This window comes from Apodemus sylvaticus, chromosome 10 (genome assembly GCF_947179515.1).
Source record: "Apodemus sylvaticus chromosome 10, mApoSyl1.1, whole genome shotgun sequence".
In the NCBI taxonomy this organism is placed as follows: Eukaryota; Metazoa; Chordata; class Mammalia; order Rodentia; family Muridae; genus Apodemus; species Apodemus sylvaticus.
Window position 1 is genome coordinate 33,593,132 of NC_067481.1, and position 22,508 is coordinate 33,615,639.

Below are 22,508 nucleotides of genomic sequence, written 5' to 3' on the forward strand. Positions count from 1 at the left end.
AGAGGTTGGATTATTTATGTAAATCGTCAACAACAGGCCTTTAAAAAGGTGGTTAAAAAAAAAACTATTTAAAGCCAGTTTATTAAAGCTCCAGGGTCACATTTGTCACAACCTAGACAAATTAGGATTTTATTCACCTCAGCATTGACCTTTTTTTGTACAGGACAGGCTTTCTGTCTTTTGGGCTTTCTGTTTTCATTTTGTATTTTTTTGGGGAGAAGGTCTGCATGAAAGAAAAACTTCTCGGTTACATTATTGTGTCCTGTACTGACAAAAATAAAATAACCATATGTGTGTGTGTGTGTACTGACAAAAATAAAATAACCATGTGTGTGTGTGTGTGTGTGTGTGTGATTGACAACATATTTAAACATGTACAATAAAGCAGTTTGAATTTGGTCTCTTGTATCTTCTATGGTCCTGTTCATTCTCTTGGGCCTCTCTTACTCCACCGATATTTCTGTGGTGACAAAGTTCCCATTTCGTGGAAGCACACCGTAAGAAAGGGTTCTTCTTCGACCATATGTGAGAAGCCTCCACATTGGTTCCTTGGTGGGTGGGTGTGAGTGGAATGATTGTTTCAGCAGTAGTTGACAGCTGTGAGAAAGCTTACAGGCCACCATTACAACTGCACTGAAATTTGTCTTGAAGCAATCTTCAGTGTGTTTTTGGAATAACTTACTTTCCTGCTGTCCTGTACAGGAAATTGCTGTAATGCTGAGGTAAATAAAGAAGTAATCTGTCTGTTTGGTGGCAAATGTGACTGTGGGGCTTTTGCAAACTGGCTTTCATTCGTTTGTTTTGTTTTTTTTTTTAAACACTTTTTCTTAGTGCTGAAACAATTGCATTTCAGTTTATCCCTGCAAAACAAGAGGGAATGATCATTAACTATTACTTTGGTAGGCACTGGGAAGCATATTCGATGGCCTTCAACTATTTAAGGCAGCACACTCCTTGACCCATTTTACAGATTAGGCAATTTGGCTTTCCAGCCGGTCTTGGCAATTGAGTGGCTCTTGCACTTATCTTTAAAGTCCCTACTTTTCTCAAAGCCAGGCTGCAGATTTTGCTGAGCAAGCCTGTAACACCATGACACTCAAATGAAGAAAACGATCTTTGTGTTGCATGAAGACCTACATTATGCAAGCTGCAGAAATCCAGATACCGTATCTTTCATATCTTCTGGACCCACTGGGCTGGCAAAAATCTTGTCCATTGTGACTTGATTTCTTAACTTTCATGGCATGTAGTTACTTTTGTGTCCTTCTGTTGAATCCAAGGGAATTGATTCGCAAATTAGTGTTTCAAAATGTATAACAGAAAAAAAAAACTTTTTTTTTTTAACTATAGTCCTAGCATCTGACCTTTTCAAGCATTTATGGTCTGTCCCTCTCACCCAAACATCTTCCAGAGACCTTCCACTTTCAGAGAAGTAGGGGGATAGAGGCCTTACACAGGTTTGAAGAGTGTGGAGGTTGAGTATGGGATGTGCTGTCCCACCCCCAGAAGTTTCCCTACTTCTTCAGCCCTTCCTTCTTTCCCCAGATAAACTCTAGCTTTTTTTTCTAGTATTTTTTTCTTTCCCATTCTTTGCCCTTTGCTTAGCCTCGCCCACCTCGAGACCTGGCACCTCCCCCGCAACCTCCGCTCCCTCCCACGTCCGGCCTCCTTTATCAAGTCCCGCCTTCTCTCTTCCCTGCCAATCAGGTTGGAGTCACCTTGTGACCCCGCCCCCAGTCTCTCCAAGGGCCAGTGGGTGACCTGAGCTCGGGGCGCTGTATCCCGGTTGCGGAAGGATGGCCGGGGCCGCAAGCTCGTTCTTGGACGAGCAGTTCCGGGAGGCTTGCGCGGAGCTCCAGAAGCCGGCGCTGACCGGGGCCGATTGGCAGCTCCTGGTGGAGGCCTCAGGCATAACCATTTACCGGCTGCTGGACCAGGTAGCAGCTGACTCGCCCGCTGGAAGAGATCAGGGCCCCTGGGTCAGGACTCCCCAAGGGTACTCCACTACTCTGCAGGAAGGACTAGGCTCCTCGGAGCTACTTTACCTTGTGTAGATCTTATGCAGTTGGCAGGTTGTCTGAGCTCAGCCTCAGGCCATTTCTGTTGCTGGACTTCTGAGTTGTAATTTATGTTTTACTTTGTAGCGTTTGCAAAAAAACGTGCTGGGAGCAGGGAATTGTATTTAATGGCTCATGGGAGAAGATGGGGCTAGGGTCTGGACTTTCACTAGGAATGGGTAATACAGATCCAATACAGGGTTCAGATATTGAGCTGGAGTGGTGTGCCCATAGACACATGGGAGTGTGTGGTTATCTGCATTCACAAGAGAGAGAGGCATTTGGCAGCAAACTGCTAATAGACAACAGAAAATGACTAGTTTGGAAGTTTAGCCCATCTTTAGTCCAATTGTTTGTTAGGAGAATCGAACCATTGGCCCATTGATACTTAGACCATGCCGGTGCCTGTAGAAAACATGTTTCCTTCTGCCAGATGGGCGCCAGTGCTGTGTGGGGTGCTGTGGAAGGGCGTGTCCTGAGGTGGGTAAGAAAGAGACAGGACTCAGGGACTGGCTGGGAGGTGACAATCGAAATCCCATCAGTTTAGTGACTGTCTTCTGTGCGTTCTAATTTTAAGATATATTTAATAATTCAGTTGTGAAATTTCATACCGAAGGAACAACGGCAGCTGGAGGAGGAATGAGGTTGGTTAAGCTACTTGAGGCATCTTAAGAAGCCTTTGGGACCAAGTAGTTACCCAGGTGAGAGAAACTGGAGGTTAGGCACAGGTTGCTTTGCTGTAGGCAACCAGAGTTCCCTGGCACAAGACCAGAGTGGTATAGCAAAGGGGTCTGAATACTGATCTATGACTGTAGCCTTGGATTTCACAGGTGAAGGAGGCAGATATGGAGGGATGCAGTAACTGCCACAGAGGCACAGGGAAGCTCAGGACAAACGCAGTTAGAGGGTTCACAACCTAGCACAAGACATTTGGGGAACAAGTTGGATCAGACGCAACTGTGTGAAGGTGGATGAAGCTTCTAGTGGGCAGAGGTGGACTCCTGTCAGCTGAGGTCCCCTGAGCTTCCTCCGTGAGGTCACAGTTCAGCTTGGATCAATGCAGTTTCACAGTCCTCTGGAGCTAGCGATACTTGGTGAGGCCAGCAATGGAACATTCTATAGTATGCCCCTGTCATGTCAGGGACAGGAACTTATGGATGATAATTATCAGCCTGGCGGATGGCTTTGTGCCGTGTCCCACTTAAACTTCAGTGCCCATAGAGAGCCTCTAGCTGCCGTTTTGTTTTTCCCTAGTGGTGTTCATGTGCATCCACGGTGCGTGCTTTTTGCCGTGTTCACGGTTTTTGCGAAACTTGGCAGTTAATCATTGGAAGATGAACAAGAGAGGACATGCCACACACCACACACAGAACCAACATCCTACTGAGACTTTAACAACTCCCAGTGTGAAAGCGGACAGGACGCTTTCAGGCAAAACTCCTTCTGCTCTCTCCGGGAGCCTGCATTCCCCTGCTGACCACATAACCCCGTAGTACTTGCTGAGTTGTGTGTGTCAGGCATCAGAACTCCGTCCCTCCCCTTTCTCTCCCGTCTGAAGGTTGGCTTCTCAGCACCTCTCACCTCCTATTGCCTCATTTTTGTAACTGGTCCCTTGGTCTTCTGCCGCCTTCCTGTCTCGTACCCCACATGTTCAGCACCTGACAGCAAGCTTGTGTGATCTTATCGGTGTCTTTTTGATGTCACCCTTAGTCACAGAAATTACTACCAGTCATTGTGATAGCCAACGCTTGCAGCATACTGTTGTATAATCTGGGCACCAGATACTTGCCAGATACTGACTTACTCCGTTCTGATGTCAGCCCTAGGGTAGATGGTATTGATTATCGCCTTGTACCCATTTGGAAAGGAGTGTGAAGAAGAAATGGGTTGCTTGCTTCAAGATTATTATCAGCCTCTGAACCCAGCTGTCTGGTCCCACACTTGTTGCTTAAACCCTTTGTTTCTCTGGACAGAAGGCACAGGCCTGGTGCAATGCTAAGTCTCTTGGCTCACCTTTTCAGATGTCTTCCCATTCACTTGGATGTAAGCCATCCTCTGTACCTGACTATAAAGATATTGGGGTTCTAGGAAGGTATATCCCAGGCTTGGGATGAAGAGGTCTTACCAGAGTAACACTTGGGCTGTCTGTCCATGAAACCCCTTCCCTACTCTACCTCCTACGCCATACTTTGGTAGGGCACCTGGAGTGTGGGATGTATTATCCTGGGAGAGATGGACTGCCTCATTATTAACGTGTTGAAAAAGAGATCAAAAGACTGGTTATATACCCATTCAATAGTTATTGATGCTCTACGGTGATTTAAGTGACATGGCACTCTTTAAGATAGTGTCGTTTTGAAGGTCCCGATGGCTTGGTTAGGAAGATGCTGTGTAGGTCGGTTGGCCTAATAGGCTTTTAAGGACCATGCTTAGCATATCATTGATGGCCTCAAGGTGGCCATTGGTGAGTGACTGCTTGGCCTTCCATCCTCCAATTCAGAGGTAGTTCACTCAAGGTGGTCATCTTGCTGTTCCTTGGGGTTTTCCATTTAGCATCCTTTATTGAAATGAGGATGGAAGGAAGACAAACTGCACATATAAATGTGGCTGTGACAAGTTTGCTATGAGGTTTTGAAAGGATTAAAAAACAAATTCAGCGGCTTTGGAGATTCTTCAGTGTTAATCCTTGCATTTTAAATTGAAAAGTAAATTTTACCATTTTTTAAAGCAGATGCCAATGCTTCTGAATCTGCTGTTGGACAAATGGGAACTTTTCCTCATTTAATTGTATTTATCTGAGACAGAGTTTCCATCGCAGAGCTCTAGCTGGCCTGGTATCCACTGTGTAGCCCAAGTTATTCTGGAACGCTGGATGATCTTTCTGTGTCAGCCTCCTGAGTGCTAGCATTGGGGGGCATTGGGGCAAGCACCACCCTGCATCCTTCCTAGGTGGGAACTTTAGACAAGCAATGTATTTTATGTAGGTATGACGCTCCTCTTTATTAAGTTACAATGTGTTGTTCCCCATGGAAAGCTCTATCGGGACCATCCTCTCCAACATCAAACGTTTGCCTGAACTTCGTTTCATCTGAGTAATGGAATAAACAGTTGAAAACAGGGCAGTGAGGAGCTGAAAGCAGAACCAGTGTCTGTCGTAAGACTGGCTGTCCATGGTGTTCCGGTTCATGACCCCTGGGAGCAAGTGTGGTCCTCTGAGTAGTACTGGTAGGTACCATAAGCCTTTAGGAGATCTTTCCCAGTGATCTATAGTCAGGTCCTGCAGCAGCTTTGGACTGTGTTACCATGGCAACAGTCACCAACATGGCCCGTGGATCTGACTCTGACACACAGAGGTTACAACTTTGGTGTAGACAGATACTGGGCTGAAGGATGTAGCTGATGACTTAACTAGGTCAACTCTACACAGGTGAAGAGAAGGGACTTCCCTGGTGTGCACTAGTCCTTGGCTATGTCTTGGCTACGTGAGAAGCCAACAGTCCTGTCCCAGCGATGGCTCTCCCTGGCACCGCTGTCCTCAGGAAGCTGTTCCAGGCCCTAGAGGACAGTGAAACTGCATTGATCTGGCTGCACTGCAGCCCAAGGAAGGAAGTTTGCATGACCTTGCTGCCAGGAGTCCCATCTTGGCCGACTAGAAACTTCTTCATCTACCATCTACCATGGCTGGATCTAATCCAGTTTATACCACAGACTTTTTTTTTTTTCTTTTAACTGCAACATGATAGGACCTAAGCTACCTGCCCCTCCTACCCTTCTGGCTGTCAGTGGGATGAATTGGAGAGCTCCCAAACTCAGCACTCTCACAGAACTGTAGCTTACAAGCAAGTAGGCCCAACCTGTCTACAAGCTGGGCACCTGCAAGGGTTTCTTTCTGTATGGCACGGGGACAGCTCCTGCCTTTTCTACCTCCTCTGGGAGCATACAAAGGCAGATAACAGTCTATCTTCTCTCTCAGGGTGAGTGTGTGGGCATGTTGATCCTGAAGGTTAGATTTGTGCAGATGGACTTGTGTAGGAAGCTTCACTTCTGTTCCCAGGTGTAAGCCAAGCTTTGCGGTCTGGGTCTGCCTTGTCTTTCATCAACCCCTGCTAGGGGCTTTAGGTACAGTGAAGTGTTTTTTTATTCAGACCTGGAACCCTAAGAAGGGTTAGAAACTCATAGGTAAGGGTTTAGACATACTGGATCCTAGGTCATAAGACTATATCGAGTCCCAGATGAACCAGACTGTTTTGGGAGGGTTAATCCTGAGCAGAAGCTTTCATCTATAAATTCGTCTTTAAAAAAAAAATCCCTCTGAATGTTTTTAAGCCTCAGTTTTCTTGTCCGAAAAAATGGACTAATAGCTAGCCCATACCTCATATCATCATTATGTGAACAAATAGAACAAGTCTTGGCAGTGATCAGCTCATTCAGTTCAGTGTGCTGAGTAAGCTTCAGCAATCATTATTTTACCTGGTTTCCTGCAACCCATCCATCTTGGCCCCATTGCAGCTTCTTAGAGAGTTTTGAAATATTCCACAGACGTAGCCAACTGTATTCTGAACAGTCTGTAGCCAGAGCAGCTTTACCTTTGACCCCTGTTCATATTGGTGAACATGCTTACTTTTTAAAATTTATTTTGGATTTATTAAGTCCCTTGGAATGGCTGGAGTTGTCGAGCACCCACAGCTATACAAGGACACCTTGTCCCCTCGAGCAAGGGAAGGTCACTTTTGCTGCGAGAGGCCAAGTCAGGGCACTGCGGCACACCACAGGGAACATTTGCAGGGTTAGGAAAGGAGGCTGTTGGAGGCCTTACAGTCAGCGATGAACTTATAGATTAGCAAAGTACTCATGGGCGGTGCCTCCGTCTAGACCAGCTAGGGAGACTGTGGTACTGCAGGTTATAGCTACAGGTGGGGATTGTGGGAATTGTGAAGGTCAACTGTAAATAACATTTTGGCAGTTTCTAATTCTCTCATGTAAATTCACAGCCCTTGCTGTGCTGAGGTCAAATGTGCGTGTAGTAGCCCTAGCTTGCAACTGAAAATAAATTGCAGGACTCTTTCTTTCTTTCTTTCTTTCTTTCTTTCTTTCTTTCTTTCTTTCTTTCTTTCTTTCAATTAGCCATCATTAAACAAAAAACAAAAAAATCCAAAAATCCCCTTAGCTTGGTGTTTTTGTAAGGATTAGAATCACATCTTAAAATCTAGTCACCCCAAGTAGAGATTCTGATGCTTATGTCCCTAAACTCGGTACCTGGGATAGAACAGATGATGTGTGTGCTTCCAGAAATGTGGAGAATTTGTGGTCCTCTGTCCTCACTTCTTAAACCAGAGAAAGGGGATCAAATGTCTATGTATGCCCCCTCATAGACCTCAGCTGCATCCCTTCAAACACATTCTGTGACTTGGAAACTCTCCTTTGACCCATTTACGGATATGTAGACAGCAAACTTAGACTCAGCTCAGCATGTGGCTTCAAGGCCAACCTGCCACCACCATGCTGTCCTCCCTGGATACAGAGTTTGGGAGATAGCTCTTAGAGATAATGGTGGAAAGGGTGGCAGTGTCTAGCCCAGAAACAGCATCTCAAATAACACTTTGGCCATCAAGGGTTCTGTTGGGCAGATGCACCAGGCGTAGGGACTCAGGGAAGCTCCCAGTGCGGGAGTCCATTCTGAAGCAAGAACAGCAGAAGGCCTTTAAATCATTGGTCTCTGGTCCTTGCCTGAGGTAAGAACTTATGTAACAGGCCTTCTTTGCATCATCAGCCTGTGGTTTGATTACCTTAGTTATCTGCCTGTGGTTTGGATAAAACACACTGAGGTGGTGGAGCTAAGTGAGACACTCTTGGGGTAGAAGGAGCTGGTGTCAGAAGACTCACGCTCTCTGTTTGACCTGGTACTAATTGTCAGACTTAGGGAAGTAATTCAGTATCTCTGAGCTTCATTTCTTCATATAAAGATGGAGATCACAGCCACTTCTCTGTCTGCCTCAAGGACCACACGAGTGAGTCAATAAGAACATGTTTCTGTAAAATTGCCTGGAAACTAAACTATGAATAGAAATAATCATAGCATGTCCAGGTGATCGGAAATAATCATAGCATGTCCAGGTGATCAGAAATAATCATAGCATGTCCAGGTGATCAGAAAAACTCCTCCAGACAAACCTTGTGGCCGTCACAGTGACACTGATGGGTCACCAAGGGAAGCATGTGGTGACAGGCCTTTGACGGATCTCGTCTCAGAGGCAAGAGCCTAGATCCTTTCCAGCTTTTGAGTTTTCCATGAGTTACTAAGTGGAAGGGCATGCGTAGTTCTTTGTGCCTCTGCAACGTTAAACATTAACCATCAATTTAATGCTTATTGTAAAGGCCTCCTGAGACCACAGGTAGCTCCTCTTTGGGAGAAGGCCGGGCCCACTTGGCTCACGTGACCACACACTTGACTGAACAAGCAATGTAGACTCAGTTCTTCAGATATGTGGGGTAAGCATGCATAAAGCATGTAGCCCTGTTACAGCCTTGGTCTGTGATGTTCTCAAAACTGACCAGTTTCAATACAGTTTACCACAGACTCTGGCCATGGCTACTGGGCTGGGCTCCCATCCAGGGCAGTACATCAGTAATCTTCCCTCAGAGGTGCTCCCGCTCTCTGGAATTCTTCCTCACTTTTCTTTAAAATATTTGCTCTACCCCGTGTGTGTTCATATGTCCTCATTCTTTTTCAGCATAAGCCGTGGGTTGGGGGTTGCATTGGGACCAGCGACCATCAATCTAGCTCCCCAAATTATCAAGCTCACTGTGGTGGTTTGAAGGAGAATGATCCCCTTGGGCTCATAGATTTGAATGCTTGGTCCCCACTTGTGGAATGTTTGGGAAGGATTGGGGTGGTGGTATTGCTTAAGGAGTCACTTTAGCAAGTGTGTCACTGGGGGCAGGCTTTGACATTTCAAAAATCAAAAGTCCAGGGCATTTCCATCCCCTCCAGCCCTCTACACTTTTGGATAAGGGTGTAAGCTCTCAGCTACCTCTCTGGCACCATGACTGCCTGCCTGCATGCTTGCTACCATAGCCTCAACCCCTGTGATGGTAGTGGAGTCATTCCTGAGACTTTAAGCAAAGCCCCAACAAACCCGTCTTTGGTCATGCCTTGGTCATGGTGTGTCTCTGCTTAGCAATAGAAAAGTGAGATACCAAGAATCCAGAGAGGTTCTATTATTCTTAGACAACCTCATGGCCCTTTCTCTTCTTCCCTGTGCATTTTGGCAATGCTTTGCATTCTTATAGAGTTTTAGGGAAGTTATACGTCATCACATTGTTTTTCCAGTAGCCACAAGTTTACTGTTTTGCCATTTTCTTTTAGAGTAATGTGAAATAAAGACTTGATCCAGATCTAGCAGGAGAGACTTTCAGGAGTCAGGTGGTTCTTACAATGGGGTAGGGGTGGGGGTCTCTTTGGCTCCAAGGTCTTCCTTATAATGACAGTTTTAGGCAAGTGAGTTTCTCTTCTAAACAAGAGTACATAGGGTTAGAGAGAACCATGCATGGGAAATGAAGAGAAAGGATGGCCTGATTAGACAAGAAAGCAGAGTCCTTTACATGCCTGTTCACCCACGAGAGTATAGGCTGGCCCAGGGTAGGTAGGGTGGGTCAAAGGTCAGGGCCTTGAATCAAGGAGAAAAATCCATTCGGTTCGGTTGACAAATATTTTCCTTTGATTAATTAGTGAGGAGAGGCAGCTAATGGTTTATGAAGCAAAGAAAGGGACTTCGGAGGGTCTGCTCATTTGAGTCTGTCTTGTCATATGGAGACATGGTTTCGTTGTTTTGTATTTCCTTTGTGGTAAGTGTATTATATACTGAAAAGGATGGAGAGTTGGGATTTTAAGTGTTTCTTGTGTGTGTTCATGCACATCCACATGCGTAACTGTTTGTTTGTTTATATTTGTGCATGCCTACATGGGTTTACATATGCATGCAGATGCCCATGGGAGACTGAAGAGGATGTTGAATGCCCTGGAACTGGAGTTGTAGGGAGTTGTGTGCTGCCCAGTGTGGCTGCTGGGAACTTAACCCATGTCTTCTGCAAGAAGAGCAAGCACTCTTAACTGCTGAGCAATCTCCCCACCTACCACCTTCCATCCTGTATTTTTCAAGGTGCTGGGGATACAGACTTATGTCCTTATACCTACAAGGCCACTTTTCTTTAAACTTTCACTATTTCCTAATGTCAAAAGTTTCAAATAAAATTCTGCAGTGTCAGTGAGCACCATTTTGGATCAATTAAGATTGCTTTTAGGAGCAAGTACAAAACAAAACAAACAAACAAAAAAAAAAACCAGAAAGAAAGAAAGAAACAAACAAACAAAAACTGGACTGAGGATGCCCTAAACCAAGCTCCCTTGTTGTCTTGCATAACTGATAACTCAGATCTGTAGGTATCAGTTTAGCTGACCCATCATGCCAGAAACTCTGAACCTTTCTACTCTGCTGTTTGTTTGTTGTTTTCAGTCCCAGAAGAGTTGGCACAGATCCAAATATTGTGTCCCCATTCAGAACAGGGAGAGCACATCACTTGGATGTTCTCCAACACAGAAGTAGCTAGAAAAGTCACTAGCCATTCACATGCGCATAGAAGCTCTCCCAGAAGGGAGGAAGTGGGTGCTCACCCTATCGGCCAACTTTGGTTCTCCTGGCAATCCCTGTAACCCATGCATGATACTGGCTAATCCCCTGCCACCCACATAACCCTTCAGTATTTGAAGTGTAGGAAGCAGTCCTAGAAATGGAGCATTAGACACCCAGTATGGTTTGCTTTAAGTGGGGTTATAAGTGAGAAATGTTTAGAGGTAGCTGTGGGCGACTTCAGGAAAATCCAAACTTCTTTTGCATAAACATATTTGGAGTTATTTATTACAGTGTTGGTAAGCTTGGGAAAATACCCGAAACAAAAATTTTCCAATTATTTGTAAATCTAAGTTTTTAAAAGGCCTGATAATGTTGTTAATATAAACTCCACTCAAGTAAAACTAAGCATCGTGTTTTTCTGTGTCAAATTGTAAAACAGTGGTACTTAATCCCCAGGAGCTGCTTCTTCAATGTTTCTGAGAACACATTCTGGTATATAAGTTTTCTAAATATTTGAAAAGAGGGCAAACAGCCCTTGAATGTGTAATTTTTCCTAACCCTCATCTCTGAGAAAACTTCCTTATTGAAAAAATGAAGTAGGACTGTGAACGGAGAGTTTTATGATCATTTTGAAATTACTCATTTCTGTAAAATATTCTGAAATGGACTTTTCATACTCTCAATATACTATTAAATGTAAGAATAATTCCAACTGTTGGTAACATATCATATCCATTCATTCATGAAGACAAATGTCTGTTCCCTTTAAAGAAATGCTATCAACTATTATTAGTAGATGCTTATGAACTAGGAGGCTATATGTGACTCATTAAGTAGTTCTTCATGTCTTCAGACTTCCTACAATGAATATAGATTGTATTTACATTGATTAAAAATCACTTTATCTTTGAAAGAATGAAATAAAAATGAGTATGTTTGCTGGATGCATTTAGAAATCACGAATGGGAAAGTGCTTTGATCCGGGAATTTGGGCCAGGCTATGGAGCACAGGAAAAGTGGGACTGAGAAACCAGGAAGGGGGCAGCCAGCGAGGGTCTTATTCCTCTGGAGTGCTGCTGGTAATTCTCAGTCCTGCTGCAGTGGGAGGGGCTGAAGGAAGTCATCACAATGGTTCATTCTTCCGTGTCCATGCAGGCTGTAGGTCATTCTATTTTTCTCTTTGACTTTCTGTTCCTCTTCTGTGATACAGATAGAATCAGGGTCACAGAAGGTTGTAACTGCATTCAAGAAGGGGCGGAACCTAATCTAAGAAAATGGTTTGTCTTAATTTTTGTAGATATCCACAGTAAATCATGGAAGGCCCCACCTCATGATCATTATCTTAACATGTAATAATCCTGTTTTGGGAGAGCATATGTAGAAAAAAGGACTCCTATTCAGTGGCTCACCTATTCTCTGTCTCTCTGTCTCTCTGTCTCTCTCTGTGTCTCTCTCTGTGTCTCTCTCTGTCTCTCTCTCTCTCTGTCTCTCTCTCTCTCTCTCTCGATTAAAACACACCTCCTATACTGGTCTGAATGGGTGTGTATGGGGAAGCCCTCACTGTGCTCCTTTCTGTCAGTCTAGTGGGGACAGACTGAAGCTCTTTCTCCTGAGGCCTCTCATTAGAACCTCAGGGTATAAACCCATCCTGAGATACACAGGTCTTCAACACAGCCACATACCACTGGCTTGTGGGGGACCCCTGGCATCAAGCCACAGCTTGTATAGACAGCAGATCACTATAGATTCACCACCTCTTCCCCCTCCTCCTCCCTGGTTCCCCTCCTCTTCTGCTTCCCCTCCCCCTCCCTTTTCTCTCCCTCCCTCTCCCCCCCACCCCACCCCCCGCCTTCTTCCCCCCTCCCTCTCCTCCTCCTTTTTTTTTTTTTTTTTTTTTTTTTGCTCTGCTGTCCCTTCACAACTTTCTGAGATTCCTAAACTGGGATATGGTTTATTATGTTAGTGCCATCCCAGTTGGGAGCCGCTCTTTGGAAGGATCTCCCAAGGCGTTCTTACATTCTCCTTGGGCTCTCAGCATGGGTTTTAACGTGCTTCTTTAGTAAGGAGTTAGTGGGACCCAAGCTCCACTTAAGGCTCTGTTTTATCCACTTACTTGTCACTCTGTCACTGCTTTTGTTGGGTCATTGCTTTTGTCCCTTAGAGCTTCACACTCAGGGCACTAAGCTAGACCAGGCTCAGGGAATTCCGAGTTGCCGCTGGACCCAGTGAAATGAGTGTTGGGGACACCTGGAGCCTAGACCCCACACAGGGATGTGGCTTGGCGGGAGAAAGAAGAACTTACTTGTACTTGTAATTTAGAAATTGTCTTTTTCTAAACAACTGAGCCACCTGTTTCAACATGATTTGAAACACACAGCTGTTCCCCTTTTAGTCTTCTTACTCAGTAAAATAAAATAAACAAAACATACAACTCCCCCCACCCAAATAAAAACAACTGAAAAACTCTTGTCTTGTAAAGGACTTCCCAAGATGCATTGTGCTCTGTGGATGTGTAGACTATACCCTTTCCTCAGAACTCTGGCTGCCTATGGAACATAAATATATACCTGGTACCTGGAAATCAACCAGACTAAACTAGAACTCTTGCTCGCCCCAGTAGCTCACAGATCCCCTCTTTTGCCATTTCTTCTGTGTTAGTAGAGTTCATTCCCTCACCTACCATGTCAAGCAATAGTTGGCAGAGTTCTCCTTGGTGATCTATTTCCCTCCCGCATTCTTCCAGCAGTAATTCCTATTGGATTTACCTTCCTGGTATTCCCACCATTGATGTTAGCTCCCTCTTACCACTGCTATCTATTATCTGCATTAGTGCACTGGGTTTTCTTTTCTTTTCTTTTCTTTCTTCTCTCCCTTCCTTCTTCTATCTGCCTGTCTGTCCATCCATCCGTCCGTCTGTCCGTCCATCCGTCCACCCACCCACCCACCCACCCACCCATCTATCCTACGTACTGCCTGATGTTTCCCCTCCATGTATTTCCGGTTTTTCCTACCCCCCTCACTTCTCTTTTTCTTCAGTGGATGTCAACTAGGCATGAGTGTACTGAGTTTTAAGGTCATTTCTGTTCCTCTATGGTATTATTCTTTACCAACTCAAAAGACTTTTGAGCTTTTGCAGTCTAATTAGATTTGGCCCAAACTATCCTTATTCATATCTGGCCACATCTCTGTCCACAGTCCTCCTTTGGTTCTCCAGAGCAACGAGAATCAAAGCTTTCCTCTTACCATGCTTTCCAAGGTCTCTGGTGTCTTGACACTTCAACTTCTCTAGCCTCAGCTCCTACCACTCTGTGTTCTAGATTTCTCTCTTTAATCCCATCAGTCTATCAATTATTCTCATCAAGAGTGGCTTTCTTCATTTCCAAATGGCTGGCCCTTCTGATGTTTAGAACATGATATCCTGCTAAATCTTGGGAGATGGTCCTTAGATAGCATTGCCTTTTCTACTGTTGATATCAGTCCTCCAGAAAACACTGCTTACCATGTAACACTTCTTATACCCTAGTGAAATCATCTGGCTAATGCTTATGATGAGTCCCTCCAATACCTACAGCTGTATATAAGACACACTAATGAGACCAGGGGTCCTACCTGCTTCTGTGCTGTGGTCACCAAGACCCCAGAAGAGATAAGTGTCTGGTGTGGTTGAACCCCGACTCCAGCTGTTTTGTATGTGATGTGGAATCTCAACTGTGGTATCAACAGATTCTTCCTCCAACTCTGTTTCCATAGTCAAGTGGACTTTATGAGTACAAAGTGTTTGGCATCCTGGAAGGTTGCTCACCAGCTCTCCTTGCAGACGTTTACATGGACTTAGACTACAGGAAAAAATGGGACCAGTATGTGAAAGGTGAGTGATGGGTTGCTTAAATTAAAAATCCTTAGAGAGTTCATCTACTTTTCACTCTTATTATACTTGAGGCTATAGCACAGCCTTCACCACTTCTGGTACTCAACCCTGACCACATCTTAGAGTCACTCTTCCATTTGTCCTCACGGAGGCTTTGCTCTGCTTCCTGAGCTATGCTCACACACACACACACACACACACACACACACACACACACACACACACACACACACGTGGTTGTTTGCCATGGAAGTCTTCTCAGTAGACAGGCATCCACAATTACTATTGGAAATTGAATCAAAGATCTCCAAACAAGCAAAGGTGCATACACGGGAGGAAGTGGGGGAGTGGGAGTGACTAGAGGGCACTGGGGGTTCAGGAAGCCACAAAACAGAAATGGGGGGGGGAAACAGCTTGTTCAGAAGCCACTGACAGTTGGTGTTGTTGGGGTGGTGATGTTCTCTGACCCAGATCCTCTGTTGGATCTGACAACATCTCATGATCCATGGCAAGCACAGGATCCACCGCCTACATAGTCTGTGTAGTGGAGAGAAGCACCAAGTTGGAAAGCGTTAAACAGGGAGCCCCTGACATCTTAGAGAAGACGTGTCCCCTGTCACTTCAGCCACGGTAGAAGAGACTTGCACAGTCAGCCAAGGGCAAATGGAGTCTTTAGTAAAGACTACTGCAAATATTAAAGATGCACCTCCATCAGGATGTTTCTTCAGCTCTAGCCTGTGCCCCTCTGTATTGACCCAATTCTCAGGCAGATTCCTGTTCCTTGTGAACATGTCCTCCAGAAGATACAGACTCATACTCTAATCATGTAGATATTTCCAGGAAAGAGAGTCACACTTCCCTGATAAAGTCATCCAGACGGGACACTCACCGTCTGCAGCTCCTCTCAAAGCGACTATTTATTCTGTGAATTCTGGACATGGAATCAGGCAGCTTCGTGTTTTTACATACTCAACTTCCTTAGGGAACATCAGCACATGTGTCCATCCAAGGGAGCCGGCTGACACCATCCCGCTCTCCTCAGCAACCAAAGGCAGTCATGTGACACACACTTTGCCCCTGTGGGTCCTGCTTGAACAAGAGCTGTGTGAGGAAGCAGGCAGCCTGGAAACCCTGTTTGTTCATGTCAGCTAAGGCACCTGACTTTAAAAAATGAAAAGTAAAATGAATAAATAACTTGATGGGAGCACAAAAGGAAAAGGAAAATAATTGCAGAACAAACAGCATCAGCTGTTTGTTGTAGTTTCTGGAACAGTGGAAGCTGTTGTAAGATTTGCTAGGACAATCTGGAAGTCCTTACTGTACAGCTTCTAGGTTTTAGGCGTACCCAAGAACCCTGTGACCCACTGGGCCTGAAAGGACAAACTAAGGCCCTGGCCATTCAGTCATCATAGTCATGTCATGCTCCCTTTCCAAGCCCTGAAATTGCTACTTTATCTACTTAAATCTCATAGCAGAAAGGGTAAGGCAGTGTGTGGGGGAAGGGGCGGTGGTTGGGGGAGGGGAGCAGCATAAATACTGATCACACAGAGGCAACAGGACCACTCATCCCTTCACGACTGTCGTTAGTGTCCTGTGACACCAAGGGACCACAAAGCTCCCCAATCGACCATCTATTTCTAATAGAATTCCTTTAAATTCTACACGATGTACCCTTCTCATCTCACCCACGGATGATGCGATCCTCTCTGGCTGGTTAGACGGGAGGGAGCCCACCACGCAGCTAAGCATATGCCTGCTCTTCAGTTCTTTTGCTCTCTCCTCCAAGAGCTGCAGTTTGCATGCCCTGGCACAAAAACATGCACGTTAAGGGAATTTGGTTACTGAAGCTGTGGCATGTGGACAGAGGAAAGAAGGAAGAAAACCCAGGTTAGCCATAGTTCAGCCATGTTCCAGCTGTTGGAGAACACAGTTCTCTGTGGGCCTTTTGTTTCCCAGATGCCAAGAAGCTATATGTGCTAGATTCTGTGACTTCTTCAGTGTCCGGCTAAGAGTTGGGAGGCAAACCTTGATGGTACTCCCTGTACTCTAGTGACATCTGGTGGTTCACCTGCTTTAAAGCCACTAGTTATTTCTTGATACTGAAATTCTATCCCAGCATGCTGTTGGTACAATGGACAAGTGTTGGGGGCTTATTAGGTTTTCTGTGTTCCATGTCCTCTAGACAATGCCTGGGCAGCAAGCTTTCAATGATATTAAATATACTTTTGTTTCAAAAACATAGTTTTTTGGTGAGTTAGGGGTTTGTTACAGACTGAGGCTAAATGGGCTCCATGAAGCCACTGGACTTTGCAGGTGTGTTAACCTCTTGTGTTCTCCTTCAGAGCTCTATGAGAAGGAGTGCAATGGACAGATGGTGGCATATTGGGAGGTGAAGTACCCTTTCCCACTGTCCAACAGAGATGTATCCTTTCTGCACAGCAATCTTTTCTCTGTCTCTCTCTGTGTGTGGTGTTCCTCTGCTGTCCGGCCCCTTACACTGGGGATCCACTGACGTCACAGCAGGTATGGACAACACTGTCTTCGATTCTTGTGGAACCATATGCTAATGCTGGAGCTTCTTGGGTGACTTCCCAAGACTTTGGAGGAGTGTTCTTTCTGGGTGTGGCCACTTAGGACAGGAACCACACCCAGGGTCACTGGAAGTCGACCTTCAGAGAAAGTATCAAGGATGGAAATTGATGAGCCTCAGAATTGGGGGTCCAGGGGGAACAGTTGATGAAGAGTGTCAGTTCAGACCTTTTGATCTCACGGAAGAGCAGGCGGGGCTCATGAACGTGAGCTAACAGGCAGACAAACTGATCTGACAGAGGAACCAGGCCTCTTTGCTTTGTTTCTAGCCTCTCTTCAGCATGGTCCTCTTGACACCAGGTACATGATTTTCCTCTCAATTTCTTTGTTTAGAAAGTGAAGCAGTTGACTGAAATGTAGGGAGTTTTCCCTTACATCTAAGCATATTAATTATTGTCGCTGTGAACAAATGTCCTGACAATAATCTATCTAAGGACATTAGAGATGGGAAAGTATAATGATTTGTATGGAATAAGATGCCACTATAAAACCCAACACTTTGTACATTGATTTTAGAATTAATAGAAAGTAAAGACTGAAGTTTTTAGAGATGTCGTTATCTCTGATGGAATAGTGCTGCTGACCTTGGGAATGTTTTGTGTATGCTTACGGAGGTGGAATCATTTTGCTGTTCTTGGTCAACTAGTATTAGTTCAAGGAGTACTAAAATTCGAGGTATCTTTTAAGTTTTCCTATGGTTGGATTGTGACATGGATATCCTCTGTGCATAAAGGTCTAACATTACAGTTGTGGATGAGACAATATCTATGGGTTCATGAAATTTCTATCCAGTATTTCTTCTGCCCCTGGTTTTCTCTAATGCCTCGAACATCCAGCCTGTGGATTCGAGAGTGTTTGATTAGCTTCCCCATGATTACAGCTGAGTGAACAGTGCTCTCAGTGTGCCTTCTTTGGGGAAAGGAGGAATGTGATCCTTGTATAACCGAGAGCTCAGGGGATCTCTGATCTGTTACCAGCTAGGTAATAGGCACTCTCCAGAGAGAATTACCACTGAGTGTGAGGCTCAGCTCAGCAGGGAAAGTGGGCATTCCACAGAAGGGAGTGGATGCTAAGTGGAGGGTGTAGAGTAACTTCCCATTGCTACCAATGTGGGCTGCTCTTACACCGGCGTCATGCCTTGACTGGCTGTGCAGTATGTCTACACCCGCCAGCGGCGAGACCTGGATGTGGACGGGAGGAAGATCTACGTGGTCCTGGCCCAGAGTATCTCTGTACCTCAGTTTCCCGAGAAGTCTGGGGTGATCCGAGTGAAGCAGTACAAGCAAAGCCTGGCGATTGAGAGCGATGGCAAGAAGGGGAGCAGAGGTAAAGGCTGGGGTACAGGTCAGCGGCTAGCCAATGGGAGCGCCGCTTGAATGGGAGGCAGGTTAGGTAGGTACAAAAGCTTATCTAGTGAATGTAACCGTGGCATGGGAACGAAGGAAAGGGAAGGTCAGCTCGTGGGAGCAACTCGATCCACATCAGAGATTGGCTAGGGCTTGATGTAGATGTTTCAATCTGACCCAGTGCGTTCGTTTTGTTTGTTTGTTTACATTATTTTATTCCTTCATGCGCATGCGTCTGTTTTGCCTGCATGTGTTTCTTGCCTGATGCCTGTGGAGGTCAGAAGGCATCATATCCCCTGAGACTAGAGTTACAGGTGGTTGGGAGCCACCACATGGGTGCTGGGAATTGAACCAGGATCCTCCTTAAGAGCAATAAGTGCTCTTAAAAACTGAGGCAGCTCTCCAGCCCCGCCCACCACGCATTCATTCTTTATTGTCCAAATGAGATCAGAACATTGAAACCGTCAGGTTTAGAAAGAGTTGCTTCAGGCTTATCCTGTAGCTATAGGGACAGCGCCTAGGCGGGGCCGGTGGATCAGCAGGTGTGGGCAGAAGGATCTAGCTCTCACAAACACAAGGCCAGAGACTCAAGAACGTCGAGTTCTAGACCCCCACAAGGAAAACAAGGGGCATCCGCATCTGCCATACTGACATGAGTGCGGCCTGTGCCTGGCAAAAATCTGGACCCTAAGTCTGATGCTTTGTTAGGTGTGTCTTCTCATTCTTCTGAGCCTTTATTTCCTCGTGTATGCTAACTGTCAGTTCCTTGGGGCTATTTGGATACGTCTAGCATTCATCAGGTGCCTAAGAAAGCACCATCAAGTGTTTCCCTGACTGCGTTTTCAACACTGCTCCTGTGTCAGTAGCCACAAGGCGGGTCGGGGCAGTTCACTTGCTCCTTCCTTTGGGCTGTCTGGGCTCAAGTCGGAAGACAGGTTTGCAGGGCTTTGGTATTGTCTTTTTCCAGTCCCCACGCACCCTACCCCCACCGCCCCACCCCCACAGCCTCCTTCTGAATTGTCTTTTCTTCTTCTCCTTTAGTTTTCATGTACTACTTTGATAACCCGGGTGGCCAAATTCCGTCCTGGCTCATTAACTGGGCAGCCAAGGTGAGATCCCAGGAGCCAGGCAGTGTGGGGAAGGGGGGGGGGGGGCGCGGAATCGTGCATTTGACAAATGTTGACTTAACCTGTGGGTTGTTACATTGAAGAGACACATTGTCCCAGGGTAATGAGAGTCTTTTATGAAGAGTTTGGTTGAGTGACTTGGTGAGAATTGGAGTGGCCAACACCCAGGCTGGAGCCTGAGCCTGAGGACAAAGACTCTGTTAGCCAGGAATGTCAGCCCTCCCTGCTGGAGGCCACAGATCCTCCAGGGTCGCTCTCTGGAACTTCCAGAGAAGTTAGGCTGCCCCTTGTAGGGACTCCATGTTTTCAGTATCTGCTTAAGAGACAGTCAGATCTTGCTGAAAGACAGGCAGACCCTCCCTGGCCCGAAGGAAGCCTCTAGTTCCATTGTCCTTGCAGGGGTGGGGGTGGGGGGGGCGTTTCTTCGTTCTCTAAGGCTAGGGATCGGTGGTAGTGGCCCAGGTCACTATAGGCTGCCACTTCTAGGATCCTGCATCACTGTGACAATTCAGCAGGCTTTGTGCAGGTCCTGTGGTAAACTCCAGTGGCTTGTGGGAAAGTAAGAACACCAATACCTATCAGAAGCAAACATGCATTTCTGAATCTGGGCTCTGTTACTGAATGTCTTCTGTTAGTTAGGGAAGCCCCGAAGATGAATAATGCCCCCTACATGGAGTTGAAGTCACCGAGACAGCGTTCTTTTGCAACATCTTGCACAATGCTTGACACTGTACTGCATTTCCCATCCCCTAACCACAGACACCATTTTTTAACATAGTAAGACAAGCCCTTCCACTTCTTTAAGGAAATATCCAGCAATCTAATTCCCGACTCCTGATTTACTTGGTAAAACAAGACTTTTGTTTCGTTTTAATTTTTTCTTTCTGTTTTTTTTTAATATTTTTTAAAGAAATTATATGCATACATGAACGGGTATGTGTGCCTATGTGCCTGCTGGGTCCAGAAGAGGTGCTGGAGGCCCTGAAGCTGGAGTGACAGGTGGCTGGGAGCTACCTGGCATAGGTGCTGGGAACTGAACTCAGATTCATTGCAGGAAAGGCATGTGCTCTTGGGTGCTGAGCCATATCCCCAGCCTCCCTTCCTTTTTAATTAATAGTTATTTCAAAAGGAGCGTTGTAGTTTTTATTAGCAGAAGTCAATCTGAAGGCCCTGACTTTGTAGCAACAGTCTGTCTGCGCTGGCTCTTGCCTTCTGCTGTTTTCTGTGGCAGTAGCATGTTGAAATTGGATCAGGGGCCCCATTGTCTCTGATTCCCTCCCCCCTCCCCCCCCCCCACTCCCCACCCCTGCAAACCAGAGTTGCCTTTCTCTGCCACACTCCAGAGAATGAGTGACACATAGAAACATAGTCTTTTCCTTTGCAGAATGGAGTTCCAAACTTTTTGAAGGACATGGTGAAAGCGTGTCAGAACTACCACAAGAAAACCTAAGGAAGAGACTGGGACCCCGGCATCCATGAAGGACATCTCTGAATGAGCTACACCAACTGAGGCTCACCCTTCCGTTCACACTTCCTGTCTTCAAAGCACTGCACACTCCCCAAGCAAGCTTGCCTCTGTCCGGCTCCATCGCTGCCTTCTTTCCCACTGGTCGTACTCAGAGCCTGCTACCTTCTTCCACTATTGAATGGGAGGGCCCGTGCTTGTTTATGTTTCATTGGGGAGATCCTGAGTGGGGGAAAAGGAGCCATTCTGTTGTGCTGTTTTTGGTGGGATGAGTGAGAGGAGGAAGGATAACAAGATGTAAGAGCGGCCCTTCCTGGAAAGCAGGCTCTCTTGCAACTAGCATTGGCTTTTGGTCCACAGTTGACCTTCCATGTTCGAATACTGGAGATACAGTGATGTCTGTTCTCTTGATGCCTCAGTGACCCGGGTAGGCTGGGATTTGAGGGGACGAGCAACTGTGGCTGTGTTCCTACTTGGGCTGCATCAGTAGTTGCTGTGATATCAGACCACTCTGAGGAGTGTCCCAGGACTGACTGAGCACATGCTGAGATGACCAAGTTTCCCTAATTGCCCACATCTGGATTTTTCCTTTCTCATAATCCACTGAGAAAAAGCTATCTAGACCTTTCTAGTTGTGCATTCGACTGCAAGCCTAAGGCTTTAAAGATAGCTTGTGCATAGCCCGAGGATAGTGTCTTCCTAGGTACGAAGGTGACCTTCCATTCTAGAGAGTTTGGAGATGTTGAAGGGACAATAATGGTTTACAATGGAGTGAAATTGAAGTAGTGATTTGATGTGCTCTTTCCCTTTTTTCTTAGGAATTCTACCTCTTTAAAACAGGGACTCAGAACCCTGCGGTTGATCCTCAATTTTTGTAGGAAAATATATTCTGTGGCCAAGACACAGCCTTAATGATCTCAGGGAAAAGTTGTGACCACTCTGTGCAAACCATGATTAACAGATATGGAAACTCAGGATGCAAAAGCAGAAGAAAGGGATTATTTAAGTGCGATTCCTTAGTGTGTATGTTCTTTCTGGGAAGAAAGTTGTGTTCTGTGAATAAACACAGTGACTTATGCTTTTCTGTGTGCTGTCTCTCTCTTACTATTCTTTGTGGAAGAAAGAATTAGTTAGGTCTCTTCTGTTTGCACTGACACTTGGCCCAGCTCAAGAAAGGAAGGAAGGAAGGAAGGAAGGAAGGAAGGAAGGAAGGAAGGAAGGAAGGAAGGAAGGAAGGACAAATGAAAGAAAGAGAAAGGAAGGAAGGAAAAGAAAAGAAAAAAGAAAGAAAAGAAAAGAAAACAAAAGAAAGGAGGAAGGAGGGAGAGATGGATAGACAGAGAGAAATTTTGTGGCTAAAAAGATGGCTCAGCTGTTGACAATGCTGGCTGCTCCTTCAGGGGACTCTGGTTCAAGTTTAGTTTGC

General features: G+C 45.7%; 1 protein-coding gene across 3 annotated transcripts; it reads left to right on the plus strand.

The window, feature by feature from the left end:
- Window positions 1-1,742: 1,742 nt before the first annotated feature.
- Window positions 1,743-22,166, plus strand: Pctp (phosphatidylcholine transfer protein). Of its 3 annotated transcripts, XM_052196025.1 has the most exons (7): window positions 1,850-1,937; window positions 5,092-5,282; window positions 14,438-14,555; window positions 16,898-16,977; window positions 18,299-18,470; window positions 19,532-19,599; window positions 21,002-22,166. In XM_052196025.1, exons 3-7 carry the CDS (start codon window positions 14,513-14,515, stop codon window positions 21,065-21,067), a joined length of 429 nt encoding a protein of 142 aa, XP_052051985.1. In that variant the 5' UTR covers window positions 1,850-1,937; window positions 5,092-5,282; window positions 14,438-14,512; the 3' UTR covers window positions 21,068-22,166. The 3 variants fall into 3 exon arrangements, with proteins under 3 accessions (XP_052051983.1, XP_052051984.1, XP_052051985.1); XM_052196023.1 differs by lacking the exon at window positions 5,092-5,282 and having other exon boundaries at window positions 1,743-1,937; XM_052196024.1 differs by lacking the exons at window positions 5,092-5,282; window positions 19,532-19,599 and having other exon boundaries at window positions 1,743-1,937.
- The last annotated feature ends 342 nt before the right edge of the window (window positions 22,167-22,508 follow it).

What these genes read in the sequence shown, in the direction of transcription:
- Pctp (XM_052196023.1), top strand. Translation starts at nt 1,797, where the DNA reads ATGGCCGGGGCCGCAAGCTCGTTCTTGGACGAGCAGTTCCGGGAGGCT. An exon ending in TTTACCGGCTGCTGGACCAG is followed by an intron (nt 1,938 to 14,437) that starts GTAGCAGCTGAC and finishes CTGTTTCCATAG; the next exon opens with TCAAGTGGACTTTATGAGTA. An exon ending in ATGGGACCAGTATGTGAAAG is followed by an intron (nt 14,556 to 16,897) that starts GTGAGTGATGGG and finishes GTTCTCCTTCAG; the next exon opens with AGCTCTATGAGAAGGAGTGC.